Source organism: Thermobia domestica, chromosome 11 (genome assembly GCF_964235325.1).
Source record: "Thermobia domestica chromosome 11, izTheDome1.hap1.1, whole genome shotgun sequence".
In the NCBI taxonomy this organism is placed as follows: Eukaryota; Metazoa; Arthropoda; class Insecta; order Zygentoma; family Lepismatidae; genus Thermobia; species Thermobia domestica.
In genome coordinates, this window is record NC_137464.1 from 18,897,949 (window position 1) to 18,911,191 (window position 13,243).

Consider the following 13,243-nt stretch of genomic DNA (forward strand, 5'->3'; position numbering starts at 1 on the left):
ACAAGGTCGATATTCCAGGAATTCCTCTGTTACATAGGAATGAGGCATGCGCGGTAATTTTAATACATGGAGTTGGCAACTGTATAGAGTTTCAGCCACCCGCCACTTATGGTGCTGGTTGTATGTAAACACAAATAGTGACTCGTTTGGAAAACTGATCACGGGAAGAATTTCGCTCAGTTATTTGATTTCTGTGGGCGAAACATGTAACCACGGCTGAAATATGTCACCGGCAGCTGGTAGAGATTTACGGAGAGATTGTAATGTCTCGTCAGGATGACGCAACCCAGAAGACCCCACGCTGTTGAAGCAGTTTCGCTGGAACATCATCGACCACCCTCTCTACAGCCCGGACCTCGCTCCAAGCGACTTTCATCTGTTCCCACACTTGAAGGAGCCTAGGAGGCCGTCGCTTCGCTTCAGACAAGGAGGTGAAATACTTACGTGACAACGTGGCTGAACACGCAAGGATAGGATTTTTACTAGGAAAGAATTTTCAAACTCATCCCACAATATGACAAGTGCCTCAACCAATGCCAAATATAACCTAATGTATGTTCTATCTGTTGGCTGTATTGATTATATGAAATAATATATAAGGATGGAATATATTGGTGGAATCATTTAGTGAGACCTGTAGTTGTAATTAAGGCTCCTAAAGCCTATACAGTCCTCCTAAAGGCTATACCACGTTTCACTGCAGGCTTTGTAATCTTACTTTCCGATCACTCCTCGTATATTCAGTATGACTCCAGTAAATATATATTCTATTTAGAGATGGAACGCATGTTAAAAATACCAAGAAGTTGCTTGGTATGCTTCGAAGCAGCCAAAGTTATATCTCGATATCTTTCAGTTTCCATTGTCCGGACAACTGTGAATTGAAATGAAATAAAACTTCTAGTTTTACGTCTCACTCTTACACCTTTTAGGCTAAAGGAAACGGGTGATTAATGAAAGTAAATAATTATGAAAAATTGGTGAAATGGGAATGTGGAAAGAACGAGAGAAACCCGAGGAAACTTATGGACACAATATTGTCCACCACAAACTTGTGTGACTAGGGATCACCACGCCAAAAGAAAGCGCTCTACTAGTGAGCCATGGATAATTGTAGATACAAGACTTAATAATAGTTTCTTATTCTCCTTCTTGAGTTAGTATTTAGTCGAAGAAGTATATGTTATGAAAGAATATGTATTGAAAAAGACATTTTTGAACTTGTTCTTTGTATAGGTGCTTACAAAGAAGGATCATTAAGAATAATCCGAAACGGAATAGGTATCCAGGAGCACGCTTCCATTGATCTTCCTGGAATAAAAGGAATGTGGCCTTTACGTATAGCTACGACGGGAACGTATGATAATACGTTAGTGTTGGCGTTCGTAGGTCAGACAAGGTAAGACTCATCAACTTTATTAAATATATATTTTTTTCTAATATTATATATCTATATATTATTTTAAAAGAAAAACAAGATTTTTGTTTTGAATAAGTGTAGTTTATCTCGCACAACCACCTTTATGCAAGATGGGCTATATTTAAATTTCGATTTTTCCCGAGGAGCGCCCAAAATCATGAAATGTGTTTGTTGTGAATAGAATTGTAAATAAAAAAAAAAAATAATAATAAATAAATAAAGAAGAAGAAGAAGAAAAACTTCACGAGTCACTTTTTTTCTTTTCTAAGATGACTTTTTTTCAGACAAATGTGAAAAAATGCCTCTAAAAGCAAAGAAAAAAAATGTGCTCAGATTACTTTCTAACGTAGATTTGCAGAAAAAGAGCGATGGAATTCGAACTTACTTCCCCTCCCCCAATCTTTTGTGTAATCAAATGAATGAAGAACTTATTGTTTGAAGTTCATTTTCATTTCAGTTATATTAACAATTTCGAGTTAGTAAAATTATAATAAAACAAAATTGAAAAAAACAAGCACATTATTTCTACTTAGTGACATTTTTTGTACATACTGACATTTTACTAAATATAGTACTTATTTGTCAGGATCAATATACATTAATGAACGTAGCTATTAGAATAGTATACCTTTCCTTTCTTTCTTTTCAATACCATGGAAATGAATGGGCTGATGTAAGTAGTTTTCAGTTCTTCGTAGAAAATTTCATAATATGCAGTAGCAATACATCGAAAAATGCCATTTCTTTTCCAGAGTGTTAACATTGAATGGTGAGGAAGTTGAAGAGACGGAGATCCCAGGTTTCTTATCGGAACAGCAATCCTTTTATTGTGGGAATGTGGACTGCGATCAAGTAATTCAAGTAACACCAGTATCAGCACGTTTAGTATCCATGGAAACAAAACAGCTTCTCAGGTAATAAGTCTTTTGCCGGATTTTCCCATTTGCAGGTTATATATATGATGTAGGCAGCGGAAACCCGTTGACAGACAAATGTACGAAAGTATCAATGATATTTAACTGTCCTTTATACACAATGTAAAGGCATCCATGAACAATGTGTCACAACATTCTTCTTCAAAAGTCGTTGTCATAAGCGTTCAAACGTTTGTTCCATTTTGCGACCAATCTCAATGCTGTCCGTGTCAAATTTGGAAGGTTGGCGTTCGAACCACTGACTTCATTTCATCATATGAATGAATCTTCAGACTTCTCAATCCCGTCTTTAGAGGACCAAAGACGTAAAAGGCACAAGGTCAGGGCTGTAGGAAGGGTAACGCAGCGTTTCCCAATTTATTCCTCGGAACAAGTTCTGAACGTCGCGTGCAATACAGTTACCCTAGAATTCAGTAATCCAGGTCAACTATTAATGTTTTGTTTTTAATGGATGCGCGAAGACGAGTCGAAGTCGCGCGGTAGCATTCGACAATTGCTTCTGGTTTCTTGAAGTCAAGCATTATTGATCCATGGCAGTGAAAGGGGATTGTAACTATAACTTTCCCTGTAGACGTTTGTGATTTAAATTTCTTGGGGTATGTGGATGAGAGGTTTTTCCATTTCTTACTCGAAGATTTTGAATTTGGTTCAAAATGGTGGCATCAGGATTCATTCGCAGCAACAAGAATCCATCTCCCATGGCAAATTTTGAAGTTAACACCACACCATACCCTCCAACTATTGTGCCTCTATCAACATCCTCCACGTCCAGATGTTTCACAATCCTTTGGGCAGTACTGTGACTCATGTTGAATCGCTGGGCGGGAATGAGTTCTGAAGAGTGTATTCGCATCAATAACTGCCGATACCTTTCCACAGAGTCCTCAGTGGCAACAACGTGGGCTTCATCAGGACATGAATAATTATTTGTTCCTGCATATCTTTGCCGAAACATTCTTTATCAGTGGACCAATGTTGTTTCCGATATGAATTAGTCGCCGTACACGACCTTGATCCAACGAAACACTCAGCTGGTTGACATCCTTCAATAGTGAGGAATTGTTTGACACTAGGATTATCTTGCTTGGATAAATTCTAGATGCGACACGCGATCTTCCAACAGTTATTCCTGCAATGACAAAAAACGTGGAATCACTATTTTCATTGTACGTAACAATGACATACACCATGATATACCACTACAGCTACATATTCCTTTCATCGTAATTCGTAATTCTGGTCAACGAACGGGTTTCAGTTGATCATCCCTCGGATTTGCATGGCTATAAAAGTGATACTGTATTAGCAAAAGTTTACTAGTGGTGCACAGTTAGAGATCTGTAACACATGGGAGACCCGGGTTCGATTCCCGGCGGGAGCTCATGTGGTTCAGATTCCACGATAATCAGTAGGTCCACGTCTCATATAGTCTCGCTGCTGAACGGGACGTTAAACTCAAAATCAACTCAACTCATCCGTAACACATAGAACATCTTTATCGCCATTTCCTCTACGACAGTATTTGAAAAGCTTCAACTTGAATGAAAATACCTATTGCTGACCAAAGATCTTAGTTATTTTATCTTTTATTATATGCTAAATCAATATACGTTGTGATAAAGCAGCAATCAATTTGTTTGAAATCTACTCTGTATTAAATAAAAGAGAACCAAATTTTCATTGTTAACACTGTCTCCTTGTGTCTTATTTTAATATGACCGTAAGGGTTTACTTTAATTATTTCATAGAATTGAATTAAAAAGGAAAAAATTCGAATGAGATATTATGAGTACTGTTAATTTTTTGTAGAACATGTATTCCAAGTCATTTACAGATAATATGCGTATTTTATTTTATTTCAGTGAATGGAAACCTCCATCTGGGAAAACTATAAGCGTAGTTTCTTGTAATACAACACAAGTGTTATGTGCGGCAGGTAGTGATTTGTATTACTTGGAAATATTTCCACAACAGTTGGTACAAAAAGGGTACGTCTAAATTAAAGTCAATGAGTTTTAAATAAAATCTATTAAAATTTAATGTTAGTGTCTCATCTTTCGCCAGTATCACATAAGGCTTTTCCAGTTTTCTATTTCTTCGTTCATATATCACATAGATTTTTATGTTTGAGTTTTGATTCCTATATTAGTAATGAAGTTTGGTTAGCAGCACTCACAGTTTTAAGTGTTCATGTTGTTGCAGTACAACCAGAGCCTGTTGTCGGGTCCTTGAGGCAGTGGCCAGGCAGCATATTTTAGGAGAAAGACAAGTTTGAAAAAACTTTTAATATATATATATATATATATATATATATATATATATATATATATCCCTTACTTTGTTGAATATATCTATAATAGTTTTCGTGAGCTTCTTCAGCCACTTATTTTGTGACATTTTTCCCTTGATTGAGTCACTCACATGCCTTAACAAAGCATGTGCTACATTTATCTTGAAAAATCACTTCTAAAAGCGCATCAGTTCCTAATTTTTAAGTATGATTTTTTAAATGTAGATTGATTTATAATAAAACAAGAATTTATTACTTCAGAATTTTAAAGATTTGTTGCTTTTTTAAGTTACGATACGATACAATAGAAACAATTTCCGTTAGAATTAGGAATTAGATTTCTGGGCTTTAGACGTCTTTGGCCATGTTAGCCCGTCATGTATGAGGGATGACGTTCCCCGGTGAATTGGGGAGGAAAAAATGAAGTGCCCTTGGACCATTATATTAGGTATCATCCCGGCATTTGCCGGATGAAATGAGGGAAAACCTCACTGAGGATGCCTGGCCTGAAAGAACAGGGAATAGAACCCCGGACTGCTCGTACAAAAGGCGAGACCATTCGCGACTGCACTACGCGGGGCCACAAACAATTTCCGTAATATATAACTTGACGTGTCCGAATTTCTGTTTCGGATATTCCACCTTCTCTCCAAGAATTTCAGTGTTCCTTGGAAAAGTTTTTTGAGCGCTGTGACAAGAGCTTATCACGTAAACAAATTAAATAACTTCGATGTTAGGAACCGTATAAAGTTTATCGCTGAATAGGCATTACCATTGGATTAATCGTGCCTCAAACCAGTCCACTTTGGTTTATTATTGCCCACCTATCTACGCTCCTACTTCATATTATCCACCCATCATTTATGCTTACCCAAAGGTCTTTTTCCCGTACGCAAGGGCTCTATGAACAACATGCATATTACTTGTACGAGAGATCTGCCCTGTCTTCGTTGTCTCAGTTTTATTACGATGTGATAATCACTGATCGGTAGCTGTTATGAAGTTTAGTCTTGTATGCCTTTCTAATTTAACAGTTAATTGATATGTCTTAGCGCCAAATATTTCCTTCAAAACTTGATTTTCAAAAAAACGTGAGTCTTTTTCTTTATACACGTCAGCGACTAACTATTATATTCATACAATACGAGGGCAGGACTATGCTTTTATTAATTTTTCTTTTAATTTTTTTTGATTATTAGTTGCAATGGTATAAGGTTTATAGTAAGTGGTAACACACTTTTCCGCCACAATTTCCTGCGGGAGCTCATGTGGTTCGGATCCTGCACTAAGTTGTAGGTTCACGTCTCTAATAGCCTCGCTGCCGAAAGGGACGCTTAAACCCTAACTCAACGAACTAGTCATGTATTTAATTCCTGGTTGGCTTATACATAAATACTACTAAAAAGTTACTAAAAAGAGAGTGAGCGGCGGAATATTGAGTGCATATGGCGTCACATCATCAGAATATTGTTATGAACGTACTTAGTTGTGCCATTTGATTGATAAATAGTTTACGTCATTCGTTCAAGTGTAAAAGCCAGGAAGACTAAAAATTATCTATGTGGCCTTGTAAATGTTGTATATTTCAAGTTCTTGTTTAACTCAGTTATGATATTTGTCTTGTAGGCATGTTACATTGGAGCATGAAGTGGCGTGTCTGGATGCTACTCCTCTGGTCGAAAGTAGTAATAAAGCCGAAATAATTGCTGTGGGATTATGGACTGACATATCAGCAAGGATTCTAAAATTACCTTCTTTAGAAGAAGTCAATCGGGAATTCCTTGGTGGAGGTGAGAATACTTACAGTTGCATGTATGTTCGTCGGTTAAACGTTGAAATTAACAGTGTAGCAGTAGGATGAATATTTTCTATAAGCATATACCAAAGTGAATTAATGATAAACATCGAGTTCGGTTGTCAGGAATTACCGTTAGAAAATCACAATGGAAAATTTTTGATTCTGTACTGACAAGGAACTTCAGGTTTCCCATATGCCGATCGGATGCTATCAGCGAATTAGTTATACTTTATCGTTTAGCGATCATTTTATACATTGTTCCACACACACTGATAATTTAATTGTATCTTTTAAATGAAATTTCAAAGTTAGGTTTTTTGAACTCAATATTATGATATAAGGTTGAAAAAAATTTCAAAGGAAGTCAAAGGCCTGTTTACATGTACAGTCAGAAATAGTATTAAGTATAATTTGGAAGTATAAGAAACGAAGCTCCAACCTATACTAAATATTGTTTCTGACCATACAATAACTTCATGTTAACTTTGCACCTGGAAAATATGGGAATAGTGTATCATTGCCTTATAAGCGACAAATAAACGAGGAACACGTCACAAGCCATTGCAGTGGATAAAGGATTTTAGGAAAGTAATGAAATTTAAATTACTAGCAAATACCAATTCAGACGCAAGGTCAGTATGATAGGACTGTAGAGGTGTATCTCGACGTTCTAAGGGAATTGAGGAGAAAACTCTGTGTGTATATACACTATCATACGACCGTTCATAGGATTTGAACTCGATAACCCTCACTTACGAAATAACAACATTAACTTCCATATATTCTCTTTAATGTGCATAAACAAATATATTTTAAAATTATCCTAATTTTTTCCTTCTCTTTCTTTTCTTCAGAAATTATCCCACGGTCTATCCTTATGACTTGTTTCGAGGGCAATAATTATTTGTTGTGTGCGTTAGGAGATGGCTCAATGTTCTACTTTTCACTGAACAAACAAACCGGATATCTGTCCGATAAGAAGAAGGTAAGTGAAATTTGAAATTGGAAATGGTACAAAATACATTATATATCAGTACTCATCAAACTATGAAATATTTCTGTGTTGAGTTCTTAATTTGCCAATAATTTCCATTGTTACCCTGTGTCATTCATCAAGAGCTCCAAATAAGATTGTGAAAGAGGAAAAAAATATGTATGTTTTCGTACATATATAGTGAAATTAATGATCCTTCTGCACTAATTACTGTAAACTAAATAATTCTTCAAAATAATAATAATAATAATAATAATCAGGGTTGGCTGGTTTAAACCAACTGGTTTAAACCCAAAAACGAAAAATGTCCGTAAAAGTGTAAATGTTCGTAAAATCTTGATGAACACACATTGGTGAGTTATCACGTGTCACTCCCGTATATTATTGTATTATATTCAGACTTAAATTCCTCATTCGTTATTCAGAGATTATACTACAAAAGCAGCTTTTATATATATATATATATATATATATATATATATATATATAAGTTTATGAATGTTTCTTTTGTGATTTCTTATAGTTTATTATTATGCAATTGCAATCAAAGCAATTTTAAATACTGTTCCGTTTTAATAATGTTTACTATTGATAAAATGCATCGAAATGCCGTACTTTTTTAATGGGAAAGGGGGTCATACAAACCCCATGAGAGGCATTTATTGAAATCAGAAGTATCTTTGGTATCTATTTATGTATAAATGGGTCAGAGCCAAAGTGGACTCAAATAATTCGTATCTTTATTCACTTTTCTTAGTGATATGCAAATTAAGTCGTTGTATTTCTTTAACTTGGAGTAATAAAAGTCGTAGTAAACTAACTTGGACTAAATTAGTTCTTCTGTACTCTGTAGTATTTTGAAATTGTTCATATGTAATTCTGTATATTCGTTTCACATGTGCAACTTTTACATCTTTTTGACCTTCTAAAATGACTCTTGACAATTATCATATTGCAATAACAAGTATGTGAAGATTAGTACAACGTATTTTTATCAGGAGTCCTTCGTGAGTGAGTTGGCAGACGTATCGCATTTGTGGCCAATTGGTCCCGGTTTCGAGTTGAAATGGAGAAGAATTTCTTTCGGAAGGCGAGCAACGGTTTGGATTCCGCTTTAAACTTATGGGTCCCCTTCCAGCATAACCCGGTTGTTGCATAATGACACCAAGGCGAAACAAACTTATTTCTATCCATATATGATATAAATACATAGAGCAAATTATTTACCCCCCCCCCCAAAAAAAAAACTGGTTTAAACCAAAAAAAACGGGTTTTTTGGTTTTTTCAATAAAAACCATGGTTTTTGCCAACCCTGATAATAATGTAACACTTAATATGATACTTACCCTGAGATGAGTTTTGTAACAGTTTACTAGTCAGTGCATTAATTTAGTGAGCGCATGTAAAACTAAAACTATTGTTGGATATGCCTTTCCTGATTGTAATTTCTATAATACGAACGTATTAGGGAGGAGTGGCAATACGGGAGTATTTCATCATTAGAAATATCTAATTTATGTGGAAAATTTCCTCGAACAAATAGATCAGTTAGTACAATGTTAGTATTTTAGATTTGTTTCGTTTTGATTTGATTTTCAGTTTAGCGCCCCTTTCAGCAGCAAGACTGTATGAGACGTTGACCTACAGCTTAATGTGGAATCCGAAGCACATGAGCTGCCTAGAATCGAACCCGGGTCTCCCACACCAAAGGCGCGTACGCTAATCGCTTAGTTACGAGGGAGCTCAGAATGTTAGTACTAAGTAGCATAAGAATATAGTCTAAAGTCTCTTTAGCGTAAATACCACTTGTCGTAACAGCCCGATTTGTGGGCCTGAACCGCTCCATGTCATCTGTTAGCGATTGGTGGAACTACGTCCAGCCTAGCGACGAACGCGCCGTGTTGCCCTATCACTTACCGGCGTACCGGGAGACATTTACCGGCGTACCGGGAGCTGTCTAGACCTAGTGGCCGTCACTTCTTTTATTCACGTGACTTCCCAATTTGCGAAAAATTTGGGAAACAATGGCCGGGAATCGAACCCGGGACTACGGTGACCCCTAGCGTAAATACACTGGTGTGCAAAAGTTAAAGATGAAAGTAAATTTCGCATTTTTTTGTCACCCCCAAGTGGCATAGATCGGTGAAATTCAAACCATACATAGAAAGTAGTGACACATTGTGATATAGGAAACAGCAGACACAAACAATGATCAGAGAACAATCACTCACTTTTATAGAGAGACAATAATATATACTGAAGGCCTGCGATTCATGATGTCCGGCCCCCCCCCCCCCCTAACATTACAGAATGAGCGAAATGTCCTTACCACGGACAGCGATGCATGCACTGCAACGTGGTCTCATGTGGCTCACAAGGTTGGTAATGAGTTGAGATATCGAATTACATCCTCCCACCAGCGCTGTTAACAGCCGTTTCATGATCCTTGGTGTATCGGGAACTGCCGCAAGACGTCTTCCCGTAGTATCTCAAACTTGCTGGATAGGATTGAGGTCGGGAGAAGGGCAGGCTAGTCCATTCGCCGAATATCCTCTTTCCAGGAGTTCCGTTACCTGCACTCTTCGATGCGGACACACATTGAATGTTAAAATGTATTAAAAGAAATAAAATAGAAGATAATTAGTAGTAAACGTAAAGTAAGATAATGAAACAATAATATAGATGAATGAGTTCGCAATAAAAATTAATAAAAAATTAAATAAATGCGCCAGATACTATAGTTGATACACTCAGATCGACATAGCCAACTACTATACGTAATCGACGAGAATCTCTCTAGCTATTGGACATAATCTGAACATCTAGCCCAGCGTTTCCCAACCGGTGTGCCGCGAATGGGTCGCTGCTGTGCCGCGAAGAAATCGAAACAATATTATTAATTCTATAGCAATCAAATTGCAAGACATAGGAAAAATGTATATTTGTATTTCACATTACTATGAACCTCTACTGTGAATCTACAACTTCAATTTTCATATTGTGTTACTTTTCATACTGTCTTTCATACTAAGTTTCACACAGTATTAAAAAAAGTATTTTTTTCATTGTTATTACCATTATTGCGTCTTTATTGTTGCAAACTATTTCATAAGGCTAGTTTTAGACGGAAGCATTTCTCGTAGCAGATATGCTGCCAAAAATTTCATATAATATTCTATGGCATCAAAAGTATATGGTGCTTTTAAACGGTAGCATTTTGATAAGCATCTGTCGTGACGTAGCAAACAAATCACTCTAGAAGAGCGCAATTATGACTCCGAAATTAAGCGTGAGGTAGCTAAAGCTACAGTAATTGTAACAACAGTTCTCGCCGGTCATATTAAAAAACGAAAATCACAAAGAATTATGTGGGCAAAGAGCATCCCTACTCCAACTCATTTTTCTTTACTACAATTCAATTTCCCACACAAAACAAAGAGCATGGATATTTGGCACAAAATCTTTCGCTTCTTTTTAACACACCACGGCGCTGCAATCGGACCAGAAATGCTGGGGAAAATGCTATGAAATAGAGCAGGTTCTGTCGACAAGAAATGCCATAAGATATGCCATGACATGGAAATGTTATAGCATTTGCTACTTTACACGGTTGGATATCTATGATACGATTTTTGCTACGAGAAATGCTTCGATAAATGCTTCCGTCTAAAACTAGCCTTACTTGAAATTTTAAAATATCATTCAATTCTTTCGGCAAAGCAAACATGCATACAAATTACCTACATCTGTGTTTTAGAAGTACAAGATATTTGTTTGTTCGTTCGTTATTTAGTGATCTTCCTTCGTAGTGAAAGGTTGGATAGTTTTCAAGAAAGAAAGTGTATTTTTAAAAACTTGAGTCCTATATCTTATTGCAATTGTTTTCTGTTTTAAAATTCAAATGAAAAATAAGCAGAATGATTTATTATGGGGAAATACCAGTGATTGAGCTTTGTTCTCCGTGAGAAGGATGTCAGTGATCTCAGAAAAAAAAAATACCATGGTATTTTATATTTACAAATAATAATAATAATAATAATAATTCTATAAGTGCGCCGCGAGAATTCATGTTACACGTGTAGTGTGCCGCAAGTTGAAAAAGGTTGGGAAGCGCTGATCTAGCCAAATTAAAACTAATTTTGCATCATAACCTACGCGCTTGGAAGCTAAGGAAGAAAACTGATACACTTATCTCAAGACTTCAAACCGTCGTCATACTTACCTTAGGGCTGCAACTAGACGGTAAGTTTTATTGCGTCCACCTCTCAGAAGAACCGCAATATCTGTAAAAGTATATATTGTATTATTTTATAAAACTATTTCGAATATTGTAAATTGAGAAATGTTATAGCGAAATGTTGTGATCGTTTACTTACCTGTTTATAAATAACTTCTCTTTCAGTGTTCTACAATTGATTTCAAAATGTTACGTTACTAATTCTTCGAAACCCTTACCGATTATTATTATTATGTCGGTATGATTTCTATATGTATAGTGATCGCATTTGTTGGTTGAAGCTGGACTTGGAGAGCATTATCTAAGCTTGATACTTTTCCCACGCTACAGCTCTAGAATGGCGACCCGAATTGTTATGTGCCGCCTCGCCGAATGGTTATGTTACGTGGTCGGAGGCGTATAGCGGCTATTACTGGACATTACTTATTTACCTCATTTCCGAATTGGAAAGGCTATATTGCGATAGACTGAAGACGGATTGGAAGTCCACCTGTAACCATGGTAATGGAAAGAGAAAGGATGACACATGTCATTAATTGTAGTTTATAGTAAAATAAAGATTATAATTTTTCTGGCAATTTACTGCAGGAAAATGTGCTTCGTTTTCATCTAGAACCGTGGTATGTTGATTTATTTGAGATTCATTTGTTTGAAATAGTTCGTGATGAAATAGAAAATAATTGAATGTTTTTTTCTAGGTAACGCTTGGAACTCAGCCTACAGTATTACGAACTTTCCGTTCTCTGTCAACAACGAATGTGTTTGCTTGCTCCGATCGTCCGACTGTGATATACTCATCAAATCATAAACTTGTTTTCTCCAATGTCAATTTAAAAGAAGTCAATCATATGTGCTCACTAAATGCCGAAGCTTATCCCGACAGGTAAGCAAGTTTCTGTATTATTATTTGTGTGTGTGTGTGTGAGAGAGGGAGAGAGAGAGAAATGCGAGTATCTTTTTTTTCGTTACTTTGTTACTCCTTTTAAGTGGAATAGTTTTATATTATAAATGGTAACAGAAGGGTATATCTTACTTCCAATTTAATACTACATCTTGTTCTAAACTTTATCAGTTTTATGGTCTCTTGTACGTAAAATATTAAATTCCAGTACAGTATAATGAAATACTTTATGCTTACAGTAAAAGAATTATAATTATTACTCCGTGTTTCAGATGTAAAACGACATGACCTTGAGTTGGCTTCACACGGCGTCCAATTGGCTTTGAGCGGTGTTGACAATTCGCGACAAGCACTTGTGCACGCTGACTTCTCGCGCTACTGCGAATCTTGGCAATACTAGAGGCGCTATTAGAAATATTGTATTAGCTCATTGACTGCTCACTTTAGAAAGTAGAGAAAAGAAGAAAAGAATTACGAACACATACGTGAAAACTAGATCTTTTTATGTCAGCTGGTTGTCATGATACATGCTTTTAAAGATTTCCATATAAAAGAATTAGTAAAACAAGCGTTGAGTCCCACGTCTATCTTCCAGTGGATTTTGATTCGATTTGGAAATAGAACTCATAACTTTTATTACAGGATAATCAGGGGTGTAGCCAGTAGGT

The 13,243-nt window shown here is 36.2% G+C and overlaps 1 protein-coding gene across 1 annotated transcript in view; it reads left to right on the top strand.

The window, feature by feature from the left end:
- The window catches only part of pic (DNA damage-binding protein pic), a 60,141-nt gene that overhangs the window by 20,820 nt on the left and 26,078 nt on the right, over window positions 1-13,243 (top strand). Inside the window, exons 8-13 of the mRNA XM_081730166.1 lie at window positions 1,237-1,399; window positions 2,173-2,334; window positions 4,218-4,343; window positions 6,272-6,435; window positions 7,298-7,428; window positions 12,373-12,557. Of these exons, the coding sequence (XP_081586292.1) occupies window positions 1,237-1,399; window positions 2,173-2,334; window positions 4,218-4,343; window positions 6,272-6,435; window positions 7,298-7,428; window positions 12,373-12,557 (931 nt within the window). The remainder of the gene's footprint in view (window positions 1-1,236; window positions 1,400-2,172; window positions 2,335-4,217; window positions 4,344-6,271; window positions 6,436-7,297; window positions 7,429-12,372; window positions 12,558-13,243) is intronic.